General features: G+C 41.9%; 1 protein-coding gene across 1 annotated transcript in view; it reads left to right on the top strand.

Moving 5' to 3' along the window:
- AXL (AXL receptor tyrosine kinase) overlaps positions 1-17,197 on the top strand; it is a 1,440,461-nt gene that overhangs the window by 1,067,259 nt on the left and 356,005 nt on the right. The window contains exon 13 of the mRNA XM_044083580.1: positions 12,969-13,064. Coding sequence (XP_043939515.1) covers positions 12,969-13,064 — 96 coding nt within the window. The remainder of the gene's footprint in view (positions 1-12,968; positions 13,065-17,197) is intronic.

Genomic DNA, 17,197 nt, shown 5'->3' with positions numbered 1-17,197 from the left:
GCCCTAGGCTTCCATTTCTCAGAGATTCGGTCCATTAGACCTTTCACTCTGTTGTCTAACTCCGCACTGCTATGTGGGAGGGGCTTAAGCGCAGCATCACGGGGATTCCAGTTGCCACTGATCATGTGCCAATCTGGACCTACTATTTGCCTGACTACTTTTTCTACTTTCTCTCTGTTTAAGTGATAACTTAACTTAACCTCATGCCTTCCAAGTCTTCTAAAAACTTTCTAAAATTAACTTTTGGATGGGGAATTCCCTCTGTGGCTTTCCGGATATCTTCCGGTGTCCACGGTCTGTATACTAGGATAGTTGGGTCCTGCCCTTCTTGTCCTGCCTGAGGATTTGGTACTTCTATGAGTGGACACATCTCTTCTTCACTCATAGCCTGTAATTCTCTATTTGCTTGGTGCAATTCAATTCTCTCCCTTTCCTTACGTGTTCAAAGTCTAGTTTCAATAGGATCTCTAACAAACTGCTCTGCTTTTGTAACACTTCTACCTGACAGAACAGCAGGATATCGTGGGGGTGGACCTGCCTGTTCACTCGCTTCATATTCTGGCAAGGGAAGTGGAGGGGGTGGAGGGGCTGATGCTATAACCAAGTTATTATCCTCTTTATCTAAAAACATTGCTTTTGAATTTTTATTTATTTGTTCCCTTCGGTTTGCTTCCTCAATCCACCTGTGTGCCTGAGGAATTCTTAATTTGCGCTGTCTTTTTACCTGCCCTTTGGAATCAGTTTTGAGTTGTTTTAAAACTTTGACAAGTGAGGATTTTTTCTAGTTTACCATTAAATTCATATTTATTAACCCACTTTGTGTAGTACTTAATGTTATCGGCACATCATGACCGCATGTATTCTGCGTCTTCGGTTAACGGCAGATTCTGGGGTCGTTTTGTACACTTATTACCCATTTTGTCCTAACCTTATGAATGTTACATAACCCTTCTTATTTTTAACGTGGTACCACGAAGATTTTATAGTCCCTTCAGACTACCTGCCTACTTATTCTGTTTCCCTGATCTATGACAAGATAGCAATTTTTCTGTCCCTGGATTTACACAAAAATCCTGACTGAACAAATACAATCAAGTCCCTGATCTAAAACAGAAAAAAGTAGAATCACCTTACCTGAGCCTCATCAATTGATCACCACAGTCATATTGAAACCTGCCCGTCAGCTGCAGATCAGAAAGTGGCCAGCCTCTGTTTATACGACAATTCAGTCGGAGGTCTTTTCGAATAAGAAGAACCGTTTCGGTAACTTCTTCCGTACGGATTCAAGCCACCAGGCCTGTCTGATCCGGGATAACCGAGAGGTTTCCAGTCAACGAAGGACCAACTTGTCAAAGGAAAAATCAAAGATCAATGCAGCCAAGGTTCAGCTAAGGTTCCTTTATTCTTTTACAAGGAGACAAAAATGCAGTTCAGAAATTTGTTTGACATTATACAGGAAATACTTCATTATTATATTGTTCTGTAAGCCATTGCCCTCTAAGCTGATGTAATTAAATACAACTCTAAGCATTGTTCTAAAACAGGTGTTTACTAAGTTTTTCTGCTGATATAACAATTATAAATGTTCCCATGAGAAAGTTTTCTCAAAAACAACGTGGCCTTGCTGACCACCGGTCTGTAACTATTTGGTGTTACAATTAGTGATTCTTTCTTACTTCGAGCACAAAGCATATACTGATTACAGCCTTATAGTCTTATCTAGTTTCTCTACAGCTGCAGTGTTCACTCAACACGAACAAGGTTATTTGCTTAAGTCTAATTTCATTTCAGAATACTGTATTGTTCTATTTTCCTAACGCTAGCAAAATCATCTGTTTCTCAGTGTATGAACAAGGTCATTCACTGAGCTGACCAGAAGCAAAGTCAGAAAGTACATGCAGTTATTTTCAAGCTGTAGCAGAATAAATGTGTTAACCCTTTTAGGCTTCTAATGCAGCAAGCATAATGCTAAAACATATATGAATACATATTTTACTATATATGTGAATACATATTTTTCTTACAGGCTTCAAACCAGTTGTTTTACATTAAGAATGTTTGTGGTCTGCACTGTTGTGGCAGGACAGGTAGCATACAGCCTTCTAAGTTGGGAACTGCTGATTGAAGGCTCAGTGTCTGTTATTCTAAAAGTGTATTAGTTCTGGGTTAAGGACTTGGGCTTCAGGCCGGTTATTTTACATTAAGAAGTTTTGTGGTCTGCACTGTTGTGGGAGGAGAGGCTAGATTCTGCCCTTCTGAGCTGGGAATTTCTGGTTAAAGGCTTATTGCGTTTGCTTACTTGAACTGTTTCTTTCTGAAATCGGTACGCCTTGTTTGCTGTAGCATAGACTAGATTCAAGTTGGCTGGATCTAGCTTTGTTTGTATAACTTGTGCACTGATCCAGGCTGTCTTTTTTGGAGAAGGTTACTCTGTACCCTAGTGGCAGGACTGTGCAGTTAGAACTTGTCTGATTGAAGACTGCTAGAACAGGGCTCAGTTTTAAGCTTTTTAACTGGTTAATTGGGTAAAGTGTTGTTTTGATTGTATCTGCTCTATTTTCTGGAAAAAATATATATATACTTGTTTCTTGCCTTTCTGAACTAGTATAGCCCAGTTTTCATGTTATTGCTGAATCCAGGGCTGTGTTACAAGTTTCTGTGTTGCCATACCTTACTTGGATAGAAGGAAGTTTCTCTGTTCACCTGTGAGAGAGGGGAGCTTTGAGCAGGCTATCTGTCCCTGGAGGAGTGGTTTCAGCCCAGAAGTTAGTAGTTTATTGGCCATTTTTGGCTAATTTCTATCTCTTTCACTTCCCTGCTATAAAAACCTCATTTGCACAGTTTTTACGCTTGTATTCTGCTCAGCAAGTGCCTTCCAGGTGTTCTGCAGAGTCTACAGCAGCAGAGAGACAAAAGAGTGACTTTGGAGTGATTAGGTATCACTTTTCTGTTTTTCTTGCTGTCTTAACTAATTCCGCCTAAAACACCAGTTTTTTTAGCGAATCTGTGATTTAAAAAGTTTGCTATTGTATACAACTCTGCACAGCTCCTCGTGGTATCCTGCAGAGTGATACAGGCAAGAGAGAGACCCAAGAGAGGCTTTTCCAGATTTAAGTATTTTTTTTTCTCTGTTCTTTTGCTCCGACTGCCTTTTTCCGCCTAAAAAGTGAATTTCTAACTGATCTGTGCTTTAAAAAGTTTAAATTGCATTTGCCTTCTGCTTTTTACAACTTTTGCACTTGTTTTATATCAATTTAAGTAGTTTTTGTATTGTATAACTGTTGTAGGCTACACACTAAAGTGCGCTAGCCTGTTTATAGCATTTACAGTGTTTTCTGTGTGTTTTTCTGCTGTTTCCTGAAAAATACAAAAAAAATATTCTCTTTTCCAGCCTTTGCTGAACTAGATTAATCCAGATTTCAGGTTTTGTTGAATTCCGGACTGTGGTATAGTTTCCTGTGTTGCCTATATCCTTACTTGGATAGGAGGAAGCTTCTCTGTTCACCAGTGAGAGTGGGGAGCTTTGAGCAGCCTATCTGTCCCTGGAGGAGCGGTCTCAGCTCTGAAACTAATAGCTTATTGGCCACTCTGGGTCAATTCCTATCTCTTTCAGTTTCCCTGCTTTAGAACCCGCATTTGCGTGGTTTTGCACGATTTTGCACATAGCACAGCATCGGGCAGCACCACTTAAACGGGTTTAAACTGTTCCCGGCTCCACAGTCTGCTCTTCACTTCTTCCCTTAGAACTGTTCTAAATCTCAAAGTAAGCACTCTATTTTCATTATAAAGCCCTGCAGTTGCTCGTATAAGCAATCTTATAAGTAAGCACTAATAAACTAAAGCACTACACCCTCTTATACTCCCTTTAAGTACTTGGCTCCCTATTGGTCCTTTTTGATCAGTCAAAAAGTAGTTCCTTATACTATTCTGGCATGTCCAAAAGTCCGTTTCGGGTTTACCCCTCCAGTCCAGCTGGTGAAGCTGGGAATCTTGAGGCAATGTTACAACTGCCTTATGTACACAGACCACCCTCTCCTCCTCCTAACAAGCTCAAATATATGTGAGAGATGCAACTATATGTCCAAACTGGAAGCTGAGCTCTCTCAACCCAGTACTGGCGCAGTCAGTCAGGAGGAGAAGGTAACCACACACACCACAAATCCAGTCTCACATAGACCTATCGCAACAGAAAATAAAACACATAAACACACAAAAGCATACTTGGAGGCTCTAAATAAAAATCTGCACAAGCAGCAGAGACCTCCAAAGCAGACATCTAAGCAACCGCTACCCCACAACAATACCCACGTATCACATAGTTCACAAAGTCAGTGTGCCACACAGTCACAGCCCTTAAGGCTAAACAACACACCTAATACACTTGTAATAGGTGACTCTGTTGTCAGACACACTGACGTCCCACTCACCAGGCTGAACAAGGAGAAGGTCACTGTAAGCTGCCTGTTGGGTGCCAGGATCCGCCATATAACACAAGCACTCAGGTCACTCCAAAGCAAGTACAAATATGACTCCGTCATTGTCCATGCTGGTGTGAATGACCTGAGACGTACCCCCCTGGACTACATGAAAAGAGACATAGAGGAGCTCTCTGATCATGTAGCCCAGGCCGGTATGACCCTGACCTTGAGTAGCATCTTACCCTCACCAAGAATGATGCCACAGTATAAAGACAAAATGATCAATTTTAACAATTGGCTAAAGTATTGGTGCCATTCAAAGGGGATCCAGTGTCTGTCAGCCTGAGATGACATGCTCGACAAGCCACGTTGCTTTGCTAGGGACGGCTTGCACCTGTTACTCCTCGGCTTTCGAATACTGGCTTAGGCTCTTGCCACCCCCATAGTGCCTTTTTTAGGCAAGGCTCAAAAGACAAACCTACCTCCATAGACAACACAAAGAAAAAGAAACTAAGGGTAATGCTGCTCAATGCCAGAAGTCTAAACCTCAAGATGCATGCACTCGAGGCTCTCCTCAGTATGGAGAATATCGATATCTGTGCAGTAACAGAAACCTGGTTCAAGGCTCCCAAGAGCACCCCAGCACTACCAGGTTATACCTCATACCATGCTTTTCGGCCCCAAAACTCAGACCAAACGACAAAAGGAGGGGGAGTATCCATATTCATCAAAGATACCCACACCTCCAGGTTAGTGGCACTGCACGAAGCATCGGAGACCATCCATGTGCAACTAACAGTGGGAAAAACTGCCTTTCAGTTTGTAGCCTGCTACAGACCACTCTCCCAAACTCTGGAACCCCACTCGGCTTTCCTAAGAACAGTAGAGAATATGAAGGTCTCGCCAAACTCCATTATATTGGGTGACTTCAACTACCCAAACATAGACTGGGAGCACTATTCAAGCCCCAACACCCTCGCCCAACGGTTCCTAGAATTTGTAAACTCAAATGGTATGGAACAACTGGTCACCACTCTGACAAGAGGGGAAAACATATTGGACCTGATCATCACCAACATGGGGACTCTATGTTCCATACCAGAGTTATATTGGTAAGATCTGACTATAAATTAATCTCACTGGACATCCATATCCCGTCCCCACCCCCAGCCAAGGAAACCACAGTGAAGAACTTCTCAAAAGAAAACTTCACACTTCTCAAAACCGAGGTGGAATCCTTCAAAGCCCCTGGGACAGTGGAAAATATGGCCCAAACCGCAGAATCCTTTACAAACGCATTCTGTGGACACCTACAGGAATGCATGGATCATGCTATCCCAAATAAAACCAAGACTCACTCCTCCAAAGGCAAGAGACCTGTCTGGTGGACCCCAGCCATAAATAAGCTATACAACAGAAGGAGGAAGCTACTACATGATAGAGGAAACTCCCAAAAAGAGAAAGCATCTCTGATCAGCACTAGTAAGAAACTACGATCCCTCATAAAATCATCTAAGGCCAGCTTCGAAAGAAAAATTGCACAAGACGCTAAAGATAATCACAAGGCCTTCTTTAGTTATGTCAGGAACCTGGGTGCCAACTCCCAGATATGCTCCGAGTTAGTTCAAAATGACAAAAAATACACTGAACCCACAGACATTGCCAACATCCTGGCAGACAGGTTCAGTGCAAAATTCCCCCCCCTTCCCCCCCAAAAGAGCAAATGTCTATCCCAACAGAGTTGTAGCCTCCCTGACATCACAGATGCACAGGTGAGAGCTGCCCTCTCCAAAGCAAAAAACACAGCATCAATGGGACCGGACAGTGTCCCGGGCTGCGTCTTACACGAACTCCAAGAAGAACTGAACCCTCACATAAAGTCACTGTTCAGTCTCAGCCTTACTACAGGATATGTACCCAAGGAATGGTGTACAGCAACAGTGGTCCCACTCCACAAAGGTGGTGCCACAACGGAAACCGGAAACTATCGCCCTATAAGCCTGACTAGCCTGGTCTGCAAAGCTATGTAGCGTATCATCATGAAACTCATAAACAAAGACATTGGGAACCTCCAAACACTGGATCCTACCCAATTCGGCTTTGTTATGGGCAGATCTTGCCTCTTGAACCTGGTCGCCGCCTTTGAAACAGTCACCAAGGCCATAGATGAAGGAAGGTAGTCCACACAGCCTACCTGGACCTCGCAAAAGCCTTCGACACAATACCCCACTAAGGCATCATAAATAAGCTCACCAGCTTAAATATCAACCCCTATGTCACAAGATGGGTTGCAAACTGGCTCAGGGATAGAATCCACATGGTCAGAATTGCAGGTGCCATGTCAGACTCTAAACCAGTTACAAGTGGCGTCCCACAAGGCTCAGTCCTGGGACCTCTCTTGTTCTGTATATATTTCTCTGAGGTACAGGCTAACATGAGAGGACTATGGCTGACCAAGTTCGCAGATGACTGCAAACTGGGTGCCATAATCGACTCGCCGACTGACACAAGCATCCTCCAAAAGGGTCTCTCAGAGATGGAAAACTGGTGCCAGAGCCATGGCCTAAAGCTAAATGCCAAAAAGTGCATAGTCATCCCTTTGGGAAAAACAAAGTGCCCACAAATTACCACATAGGTGGTAATCCGTTAAGTACGGAAGAAGTAATTAGGGATTTGGGGACCCAAGTAAATAGCAATCTCTCCTTTGATAATCACATTGCCAAAGTGTTTAGAAAGACCTATATAGCCCACCCTATCACGAAAGGGTTCACATCTAGATCAAGAGAGGTCATTGTGCCCCTCTACTCATCACTCATCAGGCCCATAATTGAATACAGTGCCCCATTTGGGATGTACCTTACCCGACACCTGCAGCAACTGGAAATACCCCAAAAGTACCTCACCAAGAGGATCAAGGGACTCAAACAGATGCCCTACGCAGTTAGGCTAAAGAAACTCCAGCTCTACTCAGTTGCTTACCGCCTACTCAGAGGCGATCTGTGCCTGACATATAAAGCCATGTCCAACCCAGAATTAATGGATATGCTCCACCTCAGGAAATCCAAATACCTTAGAGTTACACACTCCAGGGACTTAAACCTCAGCACAGAAATAAATAGGACATGCTGGAGGGACAGATTCATATCCCAGAGGCTCCCCTCACTCTGGAACAAAATCCCAATCCATGTTAGGCAGAGTCCTTCAATGACCCTCTTCAAGAGAAATCTTGACGAGTGGATGGGAGATCATAGGTTTACCCCTGGGATCTCTTCTGTGTCCCTACTAGACAGAGGCACAGTAAACTAACCTCAAAAGGGCTATCTTCTGTGACCTGCTATACAGAGGCACAGTGAACTAATCTAAAAGGGTGGTGAAAGCCAAACACACTCTGGCTAGGCTTATAAATGCCCTAGGGCAGTAGCCTAGTATCAACCAATGAACCTATGAACCTAAGGAGCCATTTCAGTGGGTAGCTATGCATATTGTGGGGCCTCTGAGTATCCCAAGTTCCACAAGGAAAATGTATATCCTAGTGGTAGTAGATTATGCTGCCAGATACCCTGAGGCAGTGTCTCTGTCCTCCATTGAGACAGAAAAGGTGGCAAATGCTTTGTTAGAGATTTTCAGCAGGGTGGGTTTCCCAAATGAAATACTGACTAACAGAGGGGCCAGTTTCACGTCAGACCTGCTGGCTTGTCTGTTGGATATACTGTGGGGTAAAGCACCTAAAGACCACCCCCTACCATCCCAAGGCTAATGGTCTTGTTGAGAGGTTAAACTCTACACTCAAGATGATGCTATTGGCATTCGCAGACCAGTTTGAGGAACTGGGACAAATATTTGCCCCATCTGTTTGCTTACAGAGAGATTCCCCAGGAATTTGAGATGAGTGGGAGGGTGTGTGTGAATCCCACAAGGAGTCTGTTGTGGCATATGTCCTAAACCTTAGAACAAGGCTCAGGGAACTCCTAGGCTTGGCCGTGGAGAACCTGGCAGAAACCCAACAGCAGAAAAAGGTCTGATATGACAGGAATGTTTGAGCTAGAGAGTATGCTCTAGGGCAGCAGGTAATGGTTCTCATTCCTGTCAGACACAACAAGCTGCAGGCAGCTTGGAAACGACCCTACAAGGTGGTAAGGAAGGTCCGTGATGTTGACTACATGGTAGAACTACTAGGTAGGAGGCAGGGGCACAAATTGTACCATGTTAACATGATGATGCCTTACTATGATAGGGAGGCCCTTGTGCTGAGTATTTGCAGTGGATTGCAGGAGGAGTGTGGGGGGGGGGTCTGGTGACTGATCTCTGTGATGCTCAGACTGGCACCTCAGTGGAAGGGGTAGCAATGTCCCAGCAGCTATCCCCTACCCAGGTTAGAGAAATCCGAGCAGTGTTACAGGAGTTTGGGGACATGTTCACTGGGAAACCAGGGTGCACCCACCTGGTGCAGCACCATGTGGATACAGGACCCCAAAGGCCTATTAAGCAGGCCCCTTATAGGGTGCCTGAGAGAGTCAAACAGACTCTGAGGGAGGAGGTACAGGAAATGTTGGAACTAGGGATAATTCAGGAGTCCCTGGGCCTCCCCAGTGGTGTTGGTACCAAACAAGGATAGCAGCACCAGGTTCTGTGTGCTACAGGAAATTAAGTAGTCACACAGAGTCAGATGCTTACACCATGCCTAGGACAAATGAAGCCCTAGAGCAGCTGGGTGGGGCTAAGTATCTTACCACCATTGATCTTACCAAGGATTACTGGCAGGTGCCCTCAACTCCCAGTGCTAGAGAGGTCAGCCTTTGTGACTCCTTTTGGCTTGTATGAGTTCACAAAGATGTCCTTTGGGATGAAAAATGTCCCAGTGACTTTCCAGAGGCTGGTAGAGTATATCCTAGAAGGAGCAGGATATTTTGCCCTTGCTTATCTAGATGATATTGCCATCTACAGCCATTCCTGGCAAAAGCACCTTTAGCATGTCAGGGAGGTGCTGGGCAGGGTTGACCATTAAGTCCAGCAAATGTCAGGTAGGTATGGCAGTGATCTCCTACTTGGACACAGAGTGGGGAGTGGGAAGATCAGGCCAGAACCCACCAAAGTGGAAGCCATTCAGGCATGGCTTGCCCCTCTTACCAAAAAGCATTTTTAGGGACAGCAGGGTACTACAGAAAGTTTGTTCCCAGTTATAGTACCATAGCTGTTCCCCTCACAGACCTGCGAAGGAAAAACAGGCAAGATAAGGTAGTGTGGACACCAGCATGTAAGGAGGCATTCCAGAAGCTTAAAGGAGCTTTGAGAGGACGCCCCCTGTATTAGGCATTCCAGATTGCAGCAAATGTTTTTTTGTGCAGGTGGATGATTCAAACCATGGAGTGAGGGCTGTACTTAGCCAGGTTTCTTCAGAGGGAGAAGAGCACCCAGTGGTATATCTCAGTCATAGGCTCCAACCCAGGGAAGAATGCTATGTAGCTGTAGAAAATAAATACCTAGCAATAGTGTGGGCACTGCAGAAACGTCACCCTTATCTGTATGGAAGGAAATTCACTGTAGTTACAGACCACAATCCTTTAACATGGCTACATTGAGGCAGCCAGCAAAATGCCAAGTTACTAAGGTGGAGCTTAGGATTGCAAGCATATGATATGACAGTGCAGCAACACAGTGGGGATAGCAATGCCAACGCAGATGGGCTGTCAAGACAGGGGATGGGTAAGGTGTTACCAGATAGGCTGAACCCTGTCAAGCAACGTTTCTCAAGGGTCACTTGAAAAACTAGCTTTGAGTTTCCGGGGGGGGGGGGTGTGACACTGCCAGCCCAGCTATCTGGAATTTTGTAAATAGTCATATGTCATTTGTGAATATTAATATAATTCATATGCTTGTCTTACAAATGTAAGAGAACTGTATGTTATATACTGAGCTTCAAGAATGTCACCACAGTGTACCTTACTGGAAAAGAACAGAAACATATATGAAATGTACCAGTGCAAATCTATGTTTTAATAGTAGAAGATGGAACATACAGAGGTAACTTGCAAAACTTCAAGAAAATGAAAATGTTTTACCTTTGTGTTATCTCTTCATTTCAGTGAAGCAGACACAATGTCTAGAACTAGAGGTTTTTCTATTGTCTTGAAACAGAAATAATTACTAGGTTTCAAATGTAAAGTGCTTTATTGTTTCCTAGCAGCTGCACATCAGAGAAATATCTACTTCTCACACAGAGATGATATAATTGTTAGTTTCTGTTAGCCTGGGAACTGAAGGCAGGTGACAAAGAGGGATGTCATGCAGGTTAACCCAGCGGTAATGTGTGATTGTAATTTAAGAACTGTCTCAGAGAAAGACTGCATTTTGTATCTTGTCTTGGACCTAGAAGCATCCATTCAACACTTCTGCTTGAGTGTTGCTTTGTAATTAAGATTTAGGCATAGTATTTCTTTTAGAGAGAGGAAAATAGTAAAGATTAGTTTAGATGTATTCTATATTCAAGACTGTTCTGCAATGTTGTTTTAAAATATTTCCTGTGATTCTGAACTCTGTAGTTACTATGTTGATTGAATATTGTCTTGTTCTTTTATTATTTATTATTAAATATATTTAAACCTATCTTTGTGGCTGATATTTGTGAGACATAATTAAGCTCTCAGAGTACTTGCATATGCGTTTGGTGACACTGTACAGGCCACTCTTAAATAGCCTTACAAGTCTTTGTCACACTTACCATTTGGATAATAGTAACATTGCACAGTAGGATTCGTTACCCTTCGTAAGGGCCTTTATAGTAGCTGATAAGTAGGGGTTGGTAGCAGTGATAACTACCTTATAGTCTGAGCAGAAGGAGGCATAGGTGGTAAATCTATGCCAGCCCTCCCCATGCGTGTGTGTAAATCAAATGTCAAAGTGTGCGTGTCAGCTACTTGGACAGGAACATGAAGCACTGGTTGGGCAGAGAGGGAGCTGGAGGTCTTGGCTTGACCCCTCAGCTGAGATCTTAACCCTATAGCTGTGCCAGTGTGCAGTCTTATTGGAGATCTGGAGAAAGAGGGAGAAACCAGCCCCCAGAGTGACTGATCTCTGTGTGCTGTTAAGGGAAATTGTACTTTACTGTGTGTGTGTGTACTTGTTATCCTCTCAATGTGTACATCTCTCACTGGTGCTAGTGGTGAAGATTGATGCTCCTTTATTACTAGGCCAGGGGCATCACACTATAGTTATTAATTTCAGCAGTCTTAGATACTCAATTACTATCACATGAGCAAGTCATATGGACTATGTGTAGCTCCTACCAGTGCCCAGACACTCTCCCAAACTTCTCAGTTGTTCACAGTTTAGAGAATGTCCAGATTTGTGCCTTATATTTTTGATCTCTTCCTCATAATGTGTGGTTTTCTTACAAATCATAAAGGACTGAAGTTACTAAATAATGACAGACATTTGAATTTCAGACTTCATATCATTTAGAAAAATGCATGCTAATGAAAAAGTGTTATCCTGCAAACTTTCTAAGATTATAAAAATAATCTTTCTTGATTTTGGGCCTTTGTCTCCCCATTATTTTTAGCTTGTTTTAGATTATTATGCCAACAGGAGGAAAGGTATACACTGCAGTTATGAAAATTGTAGTATTGAACTTGTTTAGCATGATCTTGACTGTCTGTCGTCATAAAACTCCCTTCTTAGCTTACTCTGATTCCAGACGTGATTAAATTAAAAGCTGTTGCATTGATGGCTTTGAAAATCTTGTTGGCGAGTATGTGTGTGTGTGTGTGTGTGTGTGTGTACGCTTGCATGCACATGGGAGGGAGTGCTTCTATCAGACAGAGAAAAAGTAATCTCGTTTAAATATAAGAAAAATACAAAGCAAAATTCAGTTTTATATGCAAATTACATAGTACGGATATGCTGATATGGAACATGCTGACTCTAGTACGTGTACTATGAATAAACTCCCAGTAGATTTTCAAAAACAGACTTGATTTCCTCTTTTGAAAAGAAGGCATGCTTAGTAATTGTTTCCGGAAAGTCTGTTTAAATCCTATTGCTGTTTTAGAAAGAAAGCTGGAAGTTTGATAGTTTAAAACAAAACTAAACTCAACAAGGGTTAAACTAATAAGAAGTAACAAAAATCAAAAACAGACAAAGAAATCCACTTCTTTATTATGGTGCTCTTAGAAACTAAGCGCTTTCACCATTTACAAATGGCTTAAGAAGCCATTTGTAAATGGCGAAGCGCTTAGTTTCTAAGAGCACCATAATAAAGAAGTGGATTTATTTGTCCATTTTTGGTTTTTGTTACTTATAAGTTTGGCAGTTTCTTTGATAAAATACCTTGTTTCCTGAAAAAAAATTGAAAAGGAACCTTTGTACTTATTAGCTTACAGTGGGTTAAGAGGGGAGAACATTTGCTTGTTTTGGTCAAGAAAGCGATTTAACTGACTTGCATTATTGTATACTGCTGTGTTTGGCCTATGAAATTCATGTTGGCTGTAAGTTGTAGCAGCAGAGTGAAGGTAGCATGTTTTCTAATATATCTCACTTGATTTTCATTTGCAGTAAATAATCTGGGCATTAGTGATGAACTCAAGGAGAAGCTCCGAGATGTTATGGTGGACCGACATAAGCTTGCCCTTGGAAAGACTTTGGGAGAAGGTATCAGATGGTTTTACCGTACAAATTACAGCATATGTTTTTGCCATAAAATGTACACATTTGTTGAACAAATGTCCTTGATGAATGATGTCATTACCTGTTTGAAGTATGGTAGTTTTTATGGATGTCGATATTATTTGCTTGTTTTTATTTTTGCTTGTAATGAAACTGAATCTTGAATTAAAACAGGGGCAACACATTAGCTTACTGGTAAGATCCCTGCCTAAGAGCTACAGCACCAGTATTTAATCCTGGTTTTCAGTAATTATGTGTGGAGCTTTGCATGTTCTACCTGTATCTGCATGGGTTTTCTACACATATTCTGGTTTTCTCCTACATCCCAAAAACATGCTGATAGTTTGACAACACGAAATTGTCCCTCCTTCCCTCCCTTTCTCAGTCTCTGTATGTAATAAATATATAAATGTTGCATTTGCACAGGTCATGGCCAAAAAGAACATAGAAGGACCAAGTCAATGAGCCACTTATAGTTGTAAAAAGGTGACTGCAGTTTTACTTATTTGTCTGTGTCTGTCTTGCTCTCTCTTTGTCAGTTTATTTACAGACATTTCAGATATCCAACTGGAATAGGAATGTTTACAGTAGAAGATCATAGAAAAAAAATCTCTGCTGGTAGTAATGTAGCTCTCACACTTAAAGGGGAAAAATGCAAAATCAGTACCTGATGCGTGTATGTATTTTCAATTTATATATAGAGAGAGAGATTTATATTGTGTGTGTGTGTGTGTGTGTGTGTGTGTGTGTGTGTGTGTGTGTGTGTGTGTGTGTGTGCATGCAAAACAAAATATGGATGATTTGTTGTACAGTTTAGGGAAAAACATGAAAAAGAGTTTAGCAAAGGAGACAACGTAAGTGCAACTTGTATAATTGAGTTTAGTTAATTTCACAATGTATAGTATAAAAGATTAGAAAGAAGCCAGATATCTAATGTTAAGAAGAGTGAGAATGTTGTGGAATGGTCAAGAAAGATGGCTAAATAAAAGCAGGTGAGTAATAAAGAAAGAATTACAGTCAGAATTAGGCATCAAAACAATTGAGTTGGGGAGACAGGAAAAAGGGTGAAGTAAGGGAGAACTCAGTGAATAGTAAGAGGAAAATTTGTGATAACATGGACTGGTCACTGGAGGAGTGGTTGTAGTTTAAGATTCAAGAACTAATGAGGAAAAAACTGAGAGCAGCATTGAAATATGTAGTTCATTTTAATGTGAGCCAAGATTTGATAATATTGGAAACTACTATTTTATGGTGTTACAATGACAGGCAGTGAGTTACAAATTTCCCCTAAGTATGTTGCAAACCAATCTGAATGTAAGCTTTAAATTCATTTCTGTACTAAAATAAGGTGAGGCTGTTTGAGTTTATTGGTGAGTTTGAAATAACATTTGTATAAAGCTGTATTTTCAAAAGCTGATTTCGAGCCGGACAGGTTTATGGAGGGAAATGAAAGTGATATTTTCTAAAAGAGGAATTAAGAATGAAAAAGAATGTGGCAGCTTACTAATAGTTTTTTTTTTTTTTTTTGCAGTTTGGATAAGAGGGAAGCTCTAATATTCATGTACAAAGCAGACCAATCACTAGTTTGGGCGTGGGGTGGACATTTAGAAGCTTTATTTTTATTCAATAGATGCAAGATCCTTCAAATGGGAGACAGTTTTGGAGGTGATTTGAAAGTTGGTAAAATTTTAAACATTCTCTCTCTCAGTATGTTCAGATATATTTAAGGATGTAAAATGTCCATGGAATTCAACATTTATAAAAATATTTTCCATTGCTTTGTTTGATGTTTTTGTGCTGCTTGCAACAAAGTACTTACTACTTTGCTATGCTGATATTAAAGTGCAAGGCACAGTTATTTAATTAAAACACATAACTTTTGGAGTCAGCTTGGAGATTTGACAGAGTAGATGGACGTTACTCCTTGAATGCAGTCATCACTGTACTAATGATTGAGGTCCCACATGAGTATAACCTGTTCCTCCAACTCCAGTCCTTTAATCTCCACTGTAGCTTTTAATGCCCCTCCTTTATCGCTCCCCCAGTACTCTTCCCTTTGTCCATTGTAATTGTCAGGTCACTTACCCTAGGTACCATGCCTCCTTTTTGTGATTCTAGTCATGTCTCTGCAATAAAAGTAATGCCTAACCTTCCTTCCTTCATCACATCTGGTAGTTTTCTGCCTTCTGACACAGACTCTTTGTGTTCTTCACAGTAATAATTCATAGCCATGATCCACGTCACCTTCGTTTGCTCCTTTTCCTTTTTCCCCCTATGCATTTGCTCCCCATATCTGCCAGTCATCATATCCACCTCTATGGCTGTGGCCATTCATTCTCTATAACTTGAAAGAGATGTTCTTCATGTTTCACTGTTGCAGTCATTACATTTGGGTAATCTGCTGGCAGGTTGCCCTCAGTTGGCCTGATTAACAGTCTTGGGTCCTGCGTCGGTTGCTCTCCCTTCTTCTATGACATCAGGTCATCGGGGGTATAAAACATGCAGCCGACACCATTACATCAGTCTTTCTTGCCGCGCTGTGCCCGAAGCAGAAGCAGTGTGCAGGTGCCAGTCGGCCGACTCCTGAAATTTTCGTTTTCGAGTTTCAGAACCAGAGTCTCCAAAAAGCTAAGTACCCCGTTGGGGAAACTTTTTCTTGCTCCTTACCGATGTCAGTAAAAGTTAATAATTGCATTACTTGTGGGAAGCAAATACCTCATAAGGATTTTCATTTGTCCTGTATTCCTTGCCTAGGCCGTGACCACAATGTACCTTGCTGTCAGTTTTGTGCTAAATTTAATCAACGCACTATCAAATGTCGGTGCATTTTTGCTTCTAAATATTTTGGCTCACGCTTTAATTATCCAGAAATGTCGTTGGTTAGCAATCCGACTACCGGAATATCTAAAAAACCACAAAGAAAAAGAGACAGGCCGTTGAGGTCCAAAACTTACGACAACGCTTCTCCTAAGCCAGTCGCCAGTTCGCCGGTACTCAGTAAGGTGCTTTTGCAGCCCCTGATACCCACTACTTCTGATTCGCAGGCCTCTACTGAGACCAATTCGGAATCCGGTATGCCGCGAGATGCTATAATTATGGAACCCGCAGATGTCTCTACCTTAGATGGGTCCGGAGCCGCTGTGCAGGCATCGGCTTCTGAGGGTGTTTTCAGGCCTACAGGTTTGTATATTAGACCAACACAATCTTCAAAACTAAGGCCAAAATCTAGACCTATGCCTAAAAAAGATGCCTGGGCCACATGTGAAGGCCCCTATGCCTAAAAAACAAATGATCAAAATGGCTGAAGATTTAATTACTCTGATCAGGGGTAGCCAACCCCCCCCCCCTCTAAGAGGCCAAGGCAAGACATTGATTATGAATCTTCTGAACAGGATTCTATTTCTTCTGACTCTTCTAATGAACAGGAATTGTCTATACCTACTTAAGAGGACTCTGATGCAGAAGATTCCATTCCTTCTGCTTCTCCCCCTGAGGATTTTTCTTTTGAGGAAACTTTACATACCTTAAGGGAACATTTCCACTGGGAAAGTCAGGATTTCTCTGAATCTAAAAAGAGACTTAGGGATTTTCTTCTTCTTCCTCAGCATAGGCCTTTGGCTATACCTCCTGTTCTAGACATTGTTGATGATGTTTTTTCAGAATCTAGTATGGCTCCTGATTCACTGCCTCCAGCTACTTGTAAGCCAGACAGATACTACAGGGTTCCTGACTCTCACAAATTCCTTTTCAAAAATCCTATTGCAGATCCTGAAACCATTTCTCAGGGTCCCAAGGGCATTAAGGCTTCTACTGCTAAAAATCCTACCCCTTCTGATAGAGATTCCAGGGCGCTAGATAGATGGTGTAAGAAAGTTTACACTTCTGCAACCTTGGCAATCAGGGCTTTAAACTGTCAATTTCATATGCTTAAATATCAACAGCATATCATGGGACTGCTTTGGTCTATCCTGTGTCCCTTCTATTCTACTTAGTGACCGAGTTTTTGTTCATCAGTACCTTTTTTCAGTCTTCAGACTGGCTGTTGTCTACTTTATTTAAAGTTGGTTGACATTAACCTTCCTATCTAAAACCTTTCTAGCTTAGTTTCACTACTGCAG

This window comes from Protopterus annectens, chromosome 1.part0 (assembly GCF_019279795.1).
Source record: "Protopterus annectens isolate FY-2018-M chromosome 1.part0, PAN1.0, whole genome shotgun sequence".
NCBI classification, from domain to species: Eukaryota; Metazoa; Chordata; order Ceratodontiformes; family Protopteridae; genus Protopterus; species Protopterus annectens.
The sequence above is the reverse complement of the archived record's forward strand: the minus strand, read 5'-3'. Positions and strand labels throughout refer to the sequence as shown.